We start from the raw sequence: 15568 nt of genomic DNA, 5'->3' as shown, positions 1-15568 counted from the left end.
GCAGAATTCATCATATAGAAATAAAAAAACTGAAGTTGTGCGCAATTTGAACACGCTGCCTGCCTGCAGCACTATAGGACTCCACGAGAGATGTCATATTCTGTGATATGATTTACTCTGAGGTGTTTGACGAGGTTAGTGGTGTTGCCACAACACCTCACTTTCTTGCCACATGTATCACAAACCACGTCTCGGCTGTTTGTGGAGGTAAAATACGTCCACACATGACTCCATTTATGCTCAGCTATTGTTGTGAGTGCCATGCCAAGGGGCTGCAACACATTTATACAGCCATATTTCGCATATGACTATGAAAGGCGGAAGAGGAAGTAGTTCCTTCCAATGTAGACAATCCGAATGATATAGTTTCTTTCCACTGTGTTCCTGTTAATGATAAACTACAAATTTACCCTAAATTACTAAAATATCGATATTTTAATATGAGAATCAATTCAAGAACATAAATGACTGCTATCGGAGGAATCGATATTTCAGTATCGATCCGCACATCACTATACCACAGGTTTTTTTTTTTTGGGGGGGGGGGGGGGGGGGGTTGTGAAATGAGAGGGGTTGAGTGGTAGTGGTAGTGGTTAGCACTTTTGACTTGCAGCAAGAAGGTCCTGGGTTGAAATCCAGCGTGTTGCGTTTTCGTCCTTGTTTGTATTGGTTCTATCCAGATACTCCAGCTTCCTCTCTCGTGCCAAAGACATCCAGTTAGTGTAGTTGGGTTAATTGGTGATTTTAAGTTGCCCATGAGTGGCTAACTCTCTGTGCTAACCCTGCTATAGAATGATGATCTTTCCAGGATGCACCTTTCCTGTCGCCCAATGAAGCTGGGATAGGCTCCAGTCAACCCACAAACCTGAACTGAATATTTATTATACTATTAGAAGGATTTCATTAAATATTTTAAATGGATTAGTTGGTGTTTTACATGCTAGTTTTCTAGTTAAGAGTTTTACGTGTTGATTTTAGCTATCATTTGTGCAATCTCACAATAATAACAGTAAAAGCTTAAAATACTTCACAGCTGCATGATTGGTTGACTGGATTTGTAGAAAGATACACTTGTGGTCATATGGTACATACGCTCATCATGGACATGAATACATTGGGCTTTGATCTTTAGTGTCTTAAAAAAAAAAAGAATCGTGGTCAAGTTTGAATTTATTTTGGATTTTTCCACACAGTCAAAAGTACAGATGCATGGGTGAAATGTATGCATAAACTCAAATCTTTTAATAAGTGGTTCTGAATGAGCTACACGGCCTTTTAAAATCGCACCACACATCAAAACTGGAACGGATGAAGAAGGTTAACATTCCCCAAAATTTGAGGACTATGCTTAAAAGCAGGGTCTGTACACAGTAAAATTCGGAGTGTTAAAATAACACTTAAAGAGTTAAATTTAACACTGGTCGCGAGTCTATTTGGTCCCATTCGGAATTGGTGTTAAATCGACTCTTTCTATAGTGTTAAAATTTTAGAGTAAAATTAACTCTAAATAGAGTAAAAATTTAACACTGAGTAACACCGCAGAGTGTTAAATGAACCTAACACTACTAGTAGTGTCATATTATTTACTCTATCATAGTGATAAATTAACTCTATTTGAGTAAAATTCCACTGATTTTTAACACTGAATTGAGTTATTTGAAATTAACACTGGAGGTTCAAAGAACTCTGATGAGAGTTGATGTTAATCTATACTGTGTTATTCATACACTAATCTCTAGTGAAAAATTAGCTCTCATAGAGTAAAATTTTAAATTAATTTTACACCAAGTAGTGTTACTAAAACTCTTCCTGTAGTGTTACCTTTACACTCAATTTAGTGTTTTGCAGCATAAAAACCTGGTTTCTAATAATGCTTTAAAATATAAAACAAGTAAGCAAAAACCACAACTAGATAATACGTTTAATGGCTTTATTTTGATGTCAGGCTCAAAATATTAAAACATCTCATGTAGTGTACATAAAACACTACACACACAAAAACAGTCATAAAACACTTTAAAACAATGAATTTAGTTCGGCATAAAATGACAATATGGAACCACATACAGGGAGGAATCAGAAGTGCCATACTTCATTTGAAGTGTTTGAAGTGTTTTTCAAATGGTTTGAAGTAACACAGCTCTTTTATGTTCAACACCTTCAGCACCATATTGGGGTGCATTCTGACCTTAAATGCATGAAAATGGTCATCAAAACACAAGGTTTCCATCAGTTTTCCACAGAGCAATACAATGTCATCTTTCACAACAATACTTTTGATCTTATAAAACACTGGAATCTCAGACACTACCTCTGTACAGATGATAAAGTCATGGCGGTACTCTGTACCATGATGCTTTATCCACTTAGCTGAAAAAACACTGGTAGACAACGCAGCTCCAAATTTTAAAGCAATTTCTGGACCTTCTTTCAGCTCTCCAAGTGTCACCATCTTTCCTGGTCTAAAGCTAATCTTTCAAGGCTAAAAGACTCCCAATACATGGCCATACAACTTTGGTGTTTCTTGGCCAATGTCATTGTAATGTTTTTAAAGCTTTTTAATTGCTTCTTAAAGAAGTTATGTTTGGCTTCGTAACGCATGCACCACATGTGCAGAATTGGGCCAATATTTCGTATACTGCGAGGGTAATGTATCATGAAGTGATGCTTTGGTAGGAGACTGAGTGTGGGAAATAACTGCTTAAAGAGCTGATGATGATCAATAATCAAATGTTTGAGGTAGATGGTCATACCTTCTGACAGCACTGGTGAAAACACAATATTGACAGAGAGAGAGATTGCTTCCTTACACTCATCCTCACTCAGCACGTTCTCTGTAACAAACTGCAACTCTCGTCTGACAGTTGGTCCACCACACTGGTCTTCACCCGATGATCCATCTCCTGGTGCTAGACAATATGAAATACAACTTTATCAAAACTAATAATAACATTTAATAACCATTATTAATACAGAACCACAATTTGGAACTGTATTATATGTTTCCACTTAATTATAAATGTTACCTCCAGATGATAATCGCCTCTCTTTAGCAGTGCATCTCTGTATGGTTTTAATCCTCCAGGCCAAGTACCCAGTGCCACTCTCGCCATCATAATAATGTTCCTTGGAGAGTGACATATACAGACATTTTGTTTAATTTATCAGTAAGTTATGTAACCATGAACAGTTGATAAGGACATACATTTTGGCAGGATTTAAAATTTTGATTTTAGTTGTATCAGTTATTACTGTTAGCTACTTACTAGGGGTGCAACGATACAAAAAATTCACGGTTCGGTTCGGTTCGATACTTTGGTGTCACGGTTCGATATTTTTTCGATACAAAAAATGTTCATGCCTTTTTATTAATTTGTCATTTATTAAATTTCCACGGCACATTCTGCACCACATCTCTGTGCGTTCATCATTTGTTTAAAGCCAGCTCACCTCCTGCAACCACTTTTCCGAGAATATGCGCTTCTTTTGTGGTTCGGACTCCTTCTGACATTTCTTTGGAGGTGGAGGAACATCACAGTAATTGCTTAAAGGAGCTTCTTCGACATCTTTAAGAGTTCTAAACAAATGTCTGTCCTCCTCCAGAAAATCTTATGTATGCAAACACGCGTTGCAACTTCTTATCTTGTGCGCGTTTTTTTATTTTGACAGCGAATGCGCACCTGCGGACCACTTATGTGCAGCCCTGGTTATTTAGCTCGTCATATTGCAGCCACAGAAATTCGTTTGTCCATGAAACCATAAAGCTGCACTTTCTTTTTGCCTTATAGTCTGATTTGTCATAACTTTTCCGTTTTGTGGTAAGCTTTTCTTTGGCTGTCACTTCTTCACCCTGACCTGTCTTATTTGGCTCAGCAGGACTAAAATATATATCCTGCTGCTTTTACACACGCACTCACATAACGCTCAGCGATTCTCTGCGCGATCAACCTCTCACATGTTTAAGCTGCGGGAGATTTCACTTGTCATGTTTGCATAGTAAGCTAACGATTGATAAGATGATGTCAGAGGAATTGGTGCGCAAATTATCATCACTCACCAATCAGTACTGTCGCTCTCACAGTTGCGCGATTGCAAAGTGAAAGTAAAAAACAAGCGCAAATTCAAACGCGATTTCAATATGTCACATATTGACAGTGGCTCACCAATGCCAATGACATAATTACCCAGCTACATTTCCGAAAGAATGCAAAAGCATTGACATATATTTTTCCTTCCTACGATAGGCCGACGGGCAGGGCAGCCCGACTGGAAAAATCGCTAGCCCGGGACATCGGGCTTGCGATTTTGCGAGCCCTGTATCTGATTGAGGAATCACTCATCTTTGGAAAAGAGAGTTTATTACAGAGAAATGGCTCTTTCCAAAATAAAAGCTATACTATACGCTTCTTCTGGGCTATATTCTCAGCAGCATATTAAACATATCAGGTCCCCATAAGGAGAATCATGTGCTAACGGCTGTCTAAATGACTCGGTAAAGTTTGTAGCATGCCTGCTTGTTGTTTTTGTCTGCTTCCACTTGTCTTTGCACTAGGATGATGTCAGCATAAATGTGCAGTCATATTCGTTGTGTTCCCACTAGTGCTGTCAGCGTTAATCTGAAATGAGGTTAACGCCACAACACGGCAAATCTCCTTTAACGAGCTACCGCGGAGTGCCCTGGGCACGGGGCTGGACGGCCAACACGTTAACGAGCTAACTGCGCTAACACACTAGTTCCCACTCATGTAATTGAACATTGCTGGCACATCCAACATACTGTTTTACTTTAGTCCATGACGCGCTTACCTTCAGGGTCATACATCACATGAAAACCAAAATAGTTCCAAATGCCAGATCTGAATGAGGGTGGGGGAGGTTCAATTTGCCATGTTGCAAGGAGAGCTTAACTTCTGTCTCGCTAGCTTGCCCTGCGCTCAGTGAATCTGTGTTCGACTACTCCGCCTAGGCTGCACTGTCGAGCGCAGATCCACTGAGCGCTCAACACAGACAGCACCGTCAGAAGGAAAGTTGATAAAATAAATTAAAAATGCTGTATTGTTCGATACATATGCGTACCGAACCGAAAGTACTGTATCGAACGGTTCAATATCGATACGAGTATCGTTGCACCCCTACTACTTACATAGCCATTTTTTGAGTATGGGTCACTGAGGTAAGGGAAAAAGGTTAAAATTCCTCTGGCATACATTTCTTTTACCTGCCGTGGTGGTGATGTACTGCAAGATCAAAAGGAAAAGAACTAGTCAGCTTCCCTGGAATTAATAGAGATTTAAAATAATTTGAAAATGATAGTAAAAATCACAGGGCCAGAAATAAATTACCCATTTTTTTCTGTCATGTCAGCTACCAATATGTTGACCATTTTTCTTCTGGTTTCATCCACCAGGGACTTGGTCCGATTGTACTCATTTATTATACGTTCTCCACCAGGTTTGCTGGTGAGAATGGATTCCACCAACTGGAAAAAACAATAAAAACATTCTACATGTTGATATAACCACTACAGTTCAGAACACTTAAACTACAAACAAAAAAGACACTATTAGAAGAATGTGGAAATCTGTTAACTCTTACTTGCTTAGCTTCTGCATCCAGCTTCTGACGTTTCCTCAAAGGGCTGTCTGAAAGGATGACAGTATCCTGTGAATCTGATGAATGTGGCGATAATAACTGGAACCACTCAGGAGACACTTCTGCAACAGATGTTTCCAGACCTCAAAAATAGGAGCAAAACAAATCAGTTTAGACTCATTTTATACACTCTTTGAATAAACAATTTAATAATGACACACACAAAAATGACATCCAATGAAACACACATCATTCAAACAAACCTGTTTCATATTTGATGGTTAGTACTCCGGTTGAGGGATCTGTTACTATATCCTCAAATACATCCTCATCCAACTCAGTCCCTGAACTATCAAAAACTTTCACTCCTTCTGTTACGGCTGGCACACCAAACTTTGCAAATGCTGGAAACAAGCACACAACTTTGTGTAAACAAAAAGATTACATGACATCTAATGTTTTGTAGCTTAAAATGAAGATCATTTCAAGATACTTCTTTAAAAGTGAGTCAGATAAATAAAAGCTAAATTATTAAGCGCCACTAACATGCTTGATAAGTGGTAGATTAAAATGGGTGACACTCACATTATGCAGTTTTTTCCCCACTAAATATACATTCATAACTAAGATGCTTCCAAAACACAGATCATTTTCAATTAATCATAAAATGCAGTTTGAAGAGACTAAATAACAAAAAGAACGTAAAGCCCCTTGTACACCTTTTTTATACAATGTTGGTTTCTTATCGGCAATCAAAAACTCCTTAAGGCTTGGCTCAGATACTCTAACAAATTTCTGCACACCTCCGAGTTTTGCTTTAAGCAGCATGCTTCCTGTAGACAGTAATTTCTTATAGTCAGTGCTCTTCATTGAACTACAGTAAACAGAAAATGTGAATATTAAAACAGTCCAATAAATACCAGCAAAATAGCCTTGCAATGTTATTTCTTACTGTATGTTACTTTTATGTCAGTGTAACAAGGTGTTTCAGCTCTTTGGCGGTAGTTTTTAGCCCTTTACTAAATGAGTATTTCATCTACAAGAGATATAATCCTCAATACAAAGTAAGTTACTACTACTTTTTACCATTTGTCTGATCTAACTTAGTACTAGGGAGTCAGTATTTTGTCATCATTAGGTAACATACTGAACAGTCTGGTAACCAAAATGGAAAAAGGAGCGGGGTAACTTTTGTCAATACCATCAACTCACAATAAATACAAACGCTGTCATCTTAAATTCAACCTACTAAAAAAAAAGCATTAAAAACTGAATCCTGGACATTTTGGATACTTTATCAAGCTTATAACACCTGCTGGTTGTACTCCTGTAACTGTAAAATCGCTGAAGACAGCCAAATTAAAATAAGACAATAACCTTACTGAAAACGACCTCTATATCTGGTACATAGGTATCAAAAAAAGAAAAATGTAACATTTAGTGTAAACCTTTAATTAGTTAATGCTTGGGTTATGTAATTTAAAATTTAACGATAGCGAATTGCCGCGCACTGAGGTTAGCCAAAATGCTAGTTAGCGAGCTAATGTTAAGATGTAAATCCCAACACATGGAGGGTTTAATTTAATGGAATTCCGAACATGCTAGAACACAACACGATCACTACTACACACTGAAATAAATTTTGATAACAAGCCTTACAGTCCAACACTGATATCAGTCAACTTTTTTTTTTTTAGCTAATTAACAACCTTACATTAGCATACAGACAGTGTCACATTTGCTTCTGGTACAAAATGAAATATATAATAAACATGGACAAAAGGAATGTAACCTTATTTTAATGTGCTATCTGTGCTTAAAATGTCGAATTGTTGGTTTAATAAGTAAATATGAACAACTTACCCTGCAATTGATGTGAAGAAAATGGCATCCTGAAAAATCCTCTTGGTTTGAAAACGAGTCTGTGGTGGGAGGAGCTTTCTAGAGTAACGTTGACACTGCCTCTTTTAACTCCACGAATCATCACCCACACTGGGGGGCGTTTTGCTCCAGCTGTTGTTATAATGACTCTATTAGAGTAAATACACTTTAACACTGCTGATTTAACACTGGGAAATTTACTGTGTACCATAAAACCAACAAATTTAGCCAACTACTTTTTGACTACCAAAAATGCCTGGTTAAGGTGTTAATTGCTAATGGACATTTACCCAAATATTAGTTCTGGTGTATTTGTACTTGTATCTCTATGTATGTTATTATTATTATGTGTCTGGTTGTTATTTTGAAAAAATTCACCTCTTAACAACCAGGAATGCTGCAAACATGTGAAAGTAATCAAATTTGCCTCTGGAACATGCAGAGAATGACACATTCCTGAAGTTTGGCTCAAAATGCAGGATAACTTGTAGCAGGGGCGATTTTAGCCCAGTTTTGGAGGTGCTTCAGCACCCCCAAAATGAATCAAAGCACCCCCAAAGATGTCTTACTTTTTTTGAAAATATTTGCTGTTTGTGGGACACACTACTAAAAGTATAAAAAGCATACAGTACTTAATTGAGATGGAACATTTTAACAACAAAAGTATAGATAATCCCTCCCCCCTCCCAAAATGGTTTGTTCCAGCTCGGCTCTTTCCTACTTGCTTTAGCGCCGTTCCTGCCAGAGCGATGGTGGCTGAGACGCAGCGGAGCAGAGGTGGAAGTGTCTGGCTTAAAACAGGACATATTAGCTGCATTTAACTTTCAGTTACTCTTTATATAGTTAGGTAGGAGTCAGACCATGTTTCTTTTTAACTGAAAAACATTACACCAGGTAACCTGCTGTGTTGAAAATAGGGCTGCCACGATTAGTCGACTAGTCACGATTACATCGACTATCAAAATCATCACGACTGATTTAATAGTCCACGCGTCGTTTGAAGCTTTGTAAGATCACAAAACACGCAGGAACAAGTAGTAGAATTTAAGAGTGTAATAACGAACTGAAACAGAAGATGGCAGCACTGCATGTACAAGGATGCCAGCTGCCGTTAAACCCCGAAGAAGTAGTGATGGGATTTCTGGCTCTTTTTAGAGATCCGGCTCTTTCGGCTCCGAACCGGCTCTTCAGGTTGTTTTGTTGCTTTAATTATTTAATCATTAACAATAATATAAAATTATGCAGAAAAGGAATTACTAATGTAAAAAAAGTGGTTTTATTTATATATGTTTATATATGGCCCCTAGAGACAAAGCACGTACAAACTCTAAAGCACGTACAAACTCCAAAACACATTTCTAGCATGAACTGAACTTCCAAAACAGAGCTACCCAGATCACTTAAATTACACAATTGAAAGCATGTGTGTATTGTTTGTGTATTTATAGACAAGCACTCATATTTATTCAAATAATTAAAAAAAAAATCATTTACCTGTTACTACCACACACCAAATCCGGTTGTTGATACTTCCTGGCTTGTGTAGCCACTAGGTAACAAAAGCTCAACACTGCGCCCTAGCATCCTGGAGCACTTCTGTTGGCTTTTGTACTTGAGTCTGAGTTTGTACGTGCTTCTTAGTTTTTACGTGTTTTGGAGTTTGTACGTGCTTCGGGGTTTGTAAGTGCGTCTGAGTTTTTACGCGTTTTGGAGTTTTTACGCGTTTTGGAGTTTTTACGTGTTTTGGAGTTTGTACGTGCTTTGTCTCTAAGGGCCACCATAAATATACTTTATTTATTCACTCCACATAAAATGTAATAAATAAATCATATAATACAAAGAACAACTATTTACATTTTAAACTTTTAACTATTTAAAATTTCAGCTTTTTCCTTTTAAACAAATTTAACGTGAAACAACACAAAACACTGCAAACCACAACACAATTAAATATAAATTAAAATATTAAAACAAAAAGAAGATGCACATTCTCTGTCATATGGACCTGCATGATTTCTGAATCCTTTATCATCTGCAACTGAAAATAGTGGATGATTACTATACCTTTCTAATGTGACGTTGTTGTCCCTCGCTCCCTTTCTCTCTGGCTCTGATCCTGTGCTACTGCGAGTGTAACTAACGCCCCTCCCCCCTCTGCCCAGCGCAAAGTACAGGCCGCGCGTGCGAGTTTAGCGGAAAAAAGGGCGAGAGAGAGGGTGAGAGAAAGAAAAAAAAAAACCTCACGGCTCCCAATAAGGAGCCGGGTCGCGTCGTTCACTTCAAAGAGTCGGCTCTAAGAGCCATTTCGTTCGCGAACGACCCAACACTACGAAGAAGAAGAAGGAGCTGTGTCCCAGAATTCATAGCGCAGCCCAGCTCAGTTTCCAACAATGGCGGCAGCTAGTTAGTTTTAATATTTTCTGACACTCAGTCTGGATTTATAAAAGGCCGCTCAATTCATAATAATATCCGCCTTATTTTGGACTTGATTGACTACAACTACCTAATTGAGAACCAAGGTTTTGTTCTATTTTTAGATTTTTACAAAGCCTTTGACATGATAGAGCATGAATTTATGTTTCAAGCCCTTGATTTGTTCGGTTTTGGAGGTAACTTCATTAATGTAATCAAATTACTGTACAGAGATACTAACAGTTCAGTGTGTCTTCCACGTGGCACCTCACAAAGATTTAGGATTTGCAAAGGAATAAAACAAGGATGTCCAATCTCACCATTGCTGTTTATTGCAGCAACAGAAATGCTTTCCATATTGATTAAAAATGCTGAGTTTGGTAAGATGTCTATCCTGGGTAAAGAGCTCTCTATCAGCCAGTTAGCCGATGATACAACTATTTTCCTAAATAACCTGAAAGAAATCCCCAAAATTCTGCAGATTATTGAAACTTTCTCAAAAGCTTCAGGGTTAAATCTAAATTTAAACAAGTGTGAGATCTTACCCTTAAATGATTGTACTATTTCTAACACTTTTAATATTCCTGTTAAATCCACTGTCAAATATTTGGGTATGTATATAACCAGGAATAAGACTGATTTAGATAACCTTAATATTTGGGAGAAAATCCAAATTTGTAGAACTCAGTTAAATAACTGGGCTCAGAGAGACTTATCGATTCTGGGTAGAATTTTTCTCACCAAAATGGAAAGTATCTCCAGGCTAGTATATCCTGCATATGCGGTAGGAGTGCCTAAATCAGCAATCAAATCTATTAACCAGCTAAACTTTGATTTTATTTGGAAACGCAAAACCCACTATATCAGGCAAGGTAATTTAGTCAAACAATTTGGAGATGGAGGTTTGCAAGCTATTGAATTTGACAGCTTAAATGGCACCCTAAAAATAAATTGGCTTAGGTCATTTTTAAGAAGTCAAAATAGTCTTTGGTTTCACATTCCAAGCAAAATATTCTCTGATCTAGGCGGAATTAATCTTTTACTTAGATGTGATTTTGACATAAAAAAACTCCCCATAAAGCTCTCTTCCTTTCACCAGCAAGTTTTATTATACTGGAAATTAATATACAAACATAACTATAGCCCACACAACACTCCCCTATGGAACTGTCGCTACATAAACATTGGAAACAAATCAATCTTTATAAAAAAATGGTACGATAAGGGCATCTGGTCAGTGATGCATTTGTTAAATGATAGAGGTAAAATTTTATTAGAAGATTTCACCACCAATTATAATCTGCAAATAAATAACAAAGAATTTCAAAAAATTACTAAGGCTATCCCTCAAAACATTCTGTGTACAGCATATAATCTTTTTCAAAACCCTGACTATAGATCCCCTGACCTCCCTGAACTCTTGGTAAATGGGCATAACATTACAGCTAACAGTCTGAAAAACTCCCAAATTAGGGAATTATTTACTAATGTTTTTTTCCCTTATAGATGCAATCCAAATTCCATCTCACATCTGTTCTCCGGTGATCAAAAGAAAGAGATCAGAAAAAATTACCTAAAACTTCCCATTCCTCCCAAAGCTAAGGAGGTCCACTACAAAATACTCTCTGGTATTTACCCTTCCAAAGAATTTCTCAGACGTCGCTTTGGTATTGATAATAATTCTTGCTCTTTTTGTGATGGGGATATTGAATCAACAGAACATTTATTTTATGATTGTATATTCTGTAAAGCCCTGTGGAACGATGTGCACTACTGGCTCTTTCCAAAGATTCCAAACTTACTTGAATTTTCTAAAAATGATATTATTTTTGGTTATCTAAGAAAAGAAAAGAAGCTTGACAATGTTTTAAATGTAATAATTATTATGGGGAAATTCTTCATTCACAAATGTCGTTTTCTGAAAACAAAGCCGTCCTTTTTTACTTTTCACAAAGAACTCTGCCTCTTCCTCTCATCTGTTAAATTTATGGACAAAAAACAAGCTCTGGTTCTGAATCATATGATTATTGAACTAGATCTGCTAGAAAACCCCTAAGGTATAATGTCTTTTTTTTCTTTATTTGTTTTTTGTTTTTGTTTTTTTTTTTGTTGTTGTTGTTTGTTTGTTTTGATTCTGTTTGGGTTTGGTTTTATTTATTTATTTGTTGTTGTTTGTACTTCCTGTTCATTACCTATCTTCTATATGCTGGAATTCAGCCTGTTCTGATAATATTTCATGTTGGAAAATAGAATCTTTGTAGAGATTGCCATAAAAAAAAAAAAAAAAAAAAAAAAAAAAAAAAAAGTTAGTTTTAATATTACTCTTATTATTCTTTCTGGGTCACAAAATAAACGTTTAACATATTTTCAGGCGAGAATGTAGCTGTGTAAACCTCAAATATCTGCTCAGTTTATCAAGACACCACATATTTTCAAAAGCGCTCCGACGTTTTCGGAGACATCTGTTACCCACTAGCTTGATAGGTAGCCGGGGGCAAGGCTCACTAGAGCCCGTGAGAACACTGGACTCCCGGCAAATCGTTTTCAAACCCACTGCGGTCTTTTGCTACTCAGGTTAAACATATATAAGTCACTTAGATAACTTAAAAATGTTATTGTTTGGCTTTTTTTAGTATTTTATTTGTTCCTGAGTAAATCGGTTAGGCTGAGATTAAAGTTATAGTTTTTACACAGCTGAATAAACCTCAAGCAGACAACTGATTATCAGAAGTGTGACATGCTCGAGAATATACTCCGGTGTCCTGTTATATTTTAGATAACAATGAGTTTATTAAACTTCACCGAAACAATCTGCAAATTTCATTCAAATTTAATAAACTATCATCTTGTCTTTATTTTTAGTTAGCACATAACTTAAACACTTAGAGCTATAAGCTAATGATAGTTATATGAGAGCAGATGCATGCTGGTGCAATAAGCTGTACGCTGTACATCCAATGGATGCATGATCTGATTAGTCGACTAATTGCAAAAATAATCGGTGACTAGTCGACTATCAAAATAATCGTTTGTGGCAGCCCTAGTTGAAAACGTGTTTTCCGACAATGTTTGCTCTGTAGTAAAATTAGCGATATTTGACTGCCTTGTTGATCTCATTGAAATGTATACAGCCTATTTAAAATCTAAAACTAAACATTGTCCGTAGCCTGCTGTTGTTACCACTGTCCTGTTTGAAATGTAATGAGAGAAACTGGTTATTTTGCCATATGTGCATGTGCCGATATTGAACCCAAGGTACTAACTAGCTAACTGACTGGATGCCCATTAACCTTATAACTCCTGTTGTGTGTGTGTGTGTGTGTACAGATTGTCAGTCCAAAGAGGGAGAGAGGAAAGAGGGGAACATGAGGACAAAGTACAAGATCAGGAAGTACCAGTTAAGAAAACAGACAGGGAGTACTAACAGGCAAAACAGTAACTGTTTAACTGGCAAAGAAAAAGAAAGACAAACAACTAATACAAACAACTCATACAATCTGGAAGTTGTGTTCTCCCTATATTAAAGCTGCTATACAGAATCTGCAAAACAAACTGGGTTGTCAGCCCTGGCACTGCATTACCATATTGAGCTTCAGTCAGAGGAAGTCACGGTTGCCAAAGACTTTATAAAGCTCAAGAGTGAGGCTGGTGCCATTCCAGATATGTTAACATTGTACAATCTTCTGGATAATCAGATCTTCCCCAAACTGAAAACTGTTATTCAGGTTGCCGAAACAAACCCAGTTAGCAGCTGTAGCTGTGAAAGGTCTTTTAGTGTCTTGAGTCAGCTCCATACCTGGCTGAGAAGGACCATGGGTCAAAGCAGACTCCAGCACCTGGCTGTGATGTCAGTTGAAAAAGAGATGCGTGAGAGACTTGACCACCAAAATGTGATAGACAGATTTACCAACCTCAAGGTGAGGCGACATAGGTTAAAAGAAAAGAAAAAATCTGCAGAGCCATAGTAGTATCTGCAGTAAAGATATTTTCATACATTGTATCAAAGGCCAAGTGTCTCCATTTTCTAATAATATTTTGTATATTTCAAGGACTCTTCTATTTTTGGAGTGTATTTTTTATGTATCTGTATTGTATTATACATACACTTTAGAAGTGAATCTCTGTCCAAAAAATGCACACAGTTTACTTTTTACTCACTATGAGCATCATTCATCATTTTTCCCCAGTAATTAAGGTTAGGATATGTTTTTTTTATTTTATTCCAATCCATTCTTCTTTGGCAGCATTTTAATAACCTTGATCAGATTTGATGGTTTTGTTACAGACTTTTCAAAAAAGTGTTTTGCTATTCTTTCAAAAATGTGGGGATTAAATTGTGTTAAAATGTACAAAACAGTGATGTCATGTTTTGTGACGAGGACCCAGGCACAGAGAGACTTGATGAATTTAAGAAACTTATGATTTAATAAAGAAATTTGCAGACTTGCACAGAGAGGGTAAAATTATGATCACTGATAATGGAGATGAAGACAACAGACGATGAGGACAGGGAGGAACAGGGGTTTAAATGCACCAAGGAGGCAGTCAGACAGAACTCGGGACAACTGGAGGCATTTAGGGATGCAGGGACTGACAGAGACGGGGAAGAAGTCTCATTGTGATGAGTAAAGTTTACCTTGCCTGGATGGGCAGCTCTCTGGGTGCTCAGCACCCCCAAAGCTCTGATCCTAGAATCGCCCCTGACTTGTAGTTCTTTACATACTGAAGAACTGCAAGTATTAAACATTTTTCCCCATTAATAAATCAATCAGATCAAGATGAGGATCAGATGGAGATAAAAAGGTCATCAAGGAACAAGAGAAAGAGACAATTTTTTCAGTTATCACACGGAATTGTCTTTCGGTAAAAGAAAACTGTATAAAAAGAAGATGGCAAAAAGGAAAGGGAAAGGTTCATGCCTTTGTATATTTCAGGTGTCTCCTCTGCTTTTCACACACCTGATTTTCCCAGTAGTTACATCTCATTTTTCTTGGTTAACATTTTTTCTCCTAATAGAGCTCACACTGCCGAATGTTTTCTCCTTCTGTCAGCTGTTGTCTCTAGATTCAAATAAAGCACTCACTTTTCAAGCGTCACAATGGACTATGCTGTTATATATTATACACAGACACACATTATATTAACATGGACCCACTCCAAGATAAGGTCAAGATACAGAAAGGGAGAACATTCTGATACTTTCCCAGAAACACAGAGGAAATTTGAAGGCTACTTAACAAATTTTTTAAAAACCTATGATCCAGCTTTATGCTGTAGTCAGTAATGTCTGCAGCATAAGGCTGGTCATAGTTTGTTTGTTCTTTAAGTTAGTTTACTAAATACAGCCAAGACTAATTTAGTAAGAACACAAGGGTCTTTTGGTTCAGACCTGGAAATTATCAAAGCATTTTGGAATACAAAGGTTTTTTTTCTGGAAGGTATACGTACTAGGGAAAATGCACTAAGAACCAGGAACAATGCTAAAAATTAACATTGGCCCCTGATCTTCAGGCAGTACTGCATAAAAACCAGGTTTCTGTCATGAAAACTATGGGATGGGTAGAGGAGCACTTCTAGAAATCCTTGTCTGTGAACACAGGTCACAAATTCAGGTTAAAGCCCTGTCTCTCTGCAAAGGAGAAGCCACATGAACAAGAACCAGAAACATCACCATCTTCATTGA

The 15568-nt window shown here is 37.2% G+C and overlaps 1 protein-coding gene across 1 annotated transcript; it reads right to left on the bottom strand.

Annotated features, from left to right (window-relative positions):
* Positions 1-4128: 4128 nt before the first annotated feature.
* Positions 4129-6033, bottom strand: LOC148100474 (uncharacterized; the record flags this gene model as incomplete). Its single annotated transcript, XM_087847895.1, has 4 exons — positions 4129-5237; positions 5343-5479; positions 5596-5735; positions 5856-6033. Coding segments are annotated over 4 exons (651 nt in total), but the record flags the coding sequence as incomplete, so codon positions are not given.
* Positions 6034-15568: the final 9535 nt, after the last annotated feature.

Source organism: Neolamprologus brichardi, chromosome 11, assembly GCF_056152115.1.
Source record: "Neolamprologus brichardi isolate AB-2024 chromosome 11, ASM5615211v1, whole genome shotgun sequence".
Classification (NCBI taxonomy): Eukaryota; Metazoa; Chordata; class Actinopteri; order Cichliformes; family Cichlidae; genus Neolamprologus; species Neolamprologus brichardi.
Note: the sequence above shows the minus strand (reverse complement) of the source record. Positions and strands in the feature narration are given on the sequence as shown.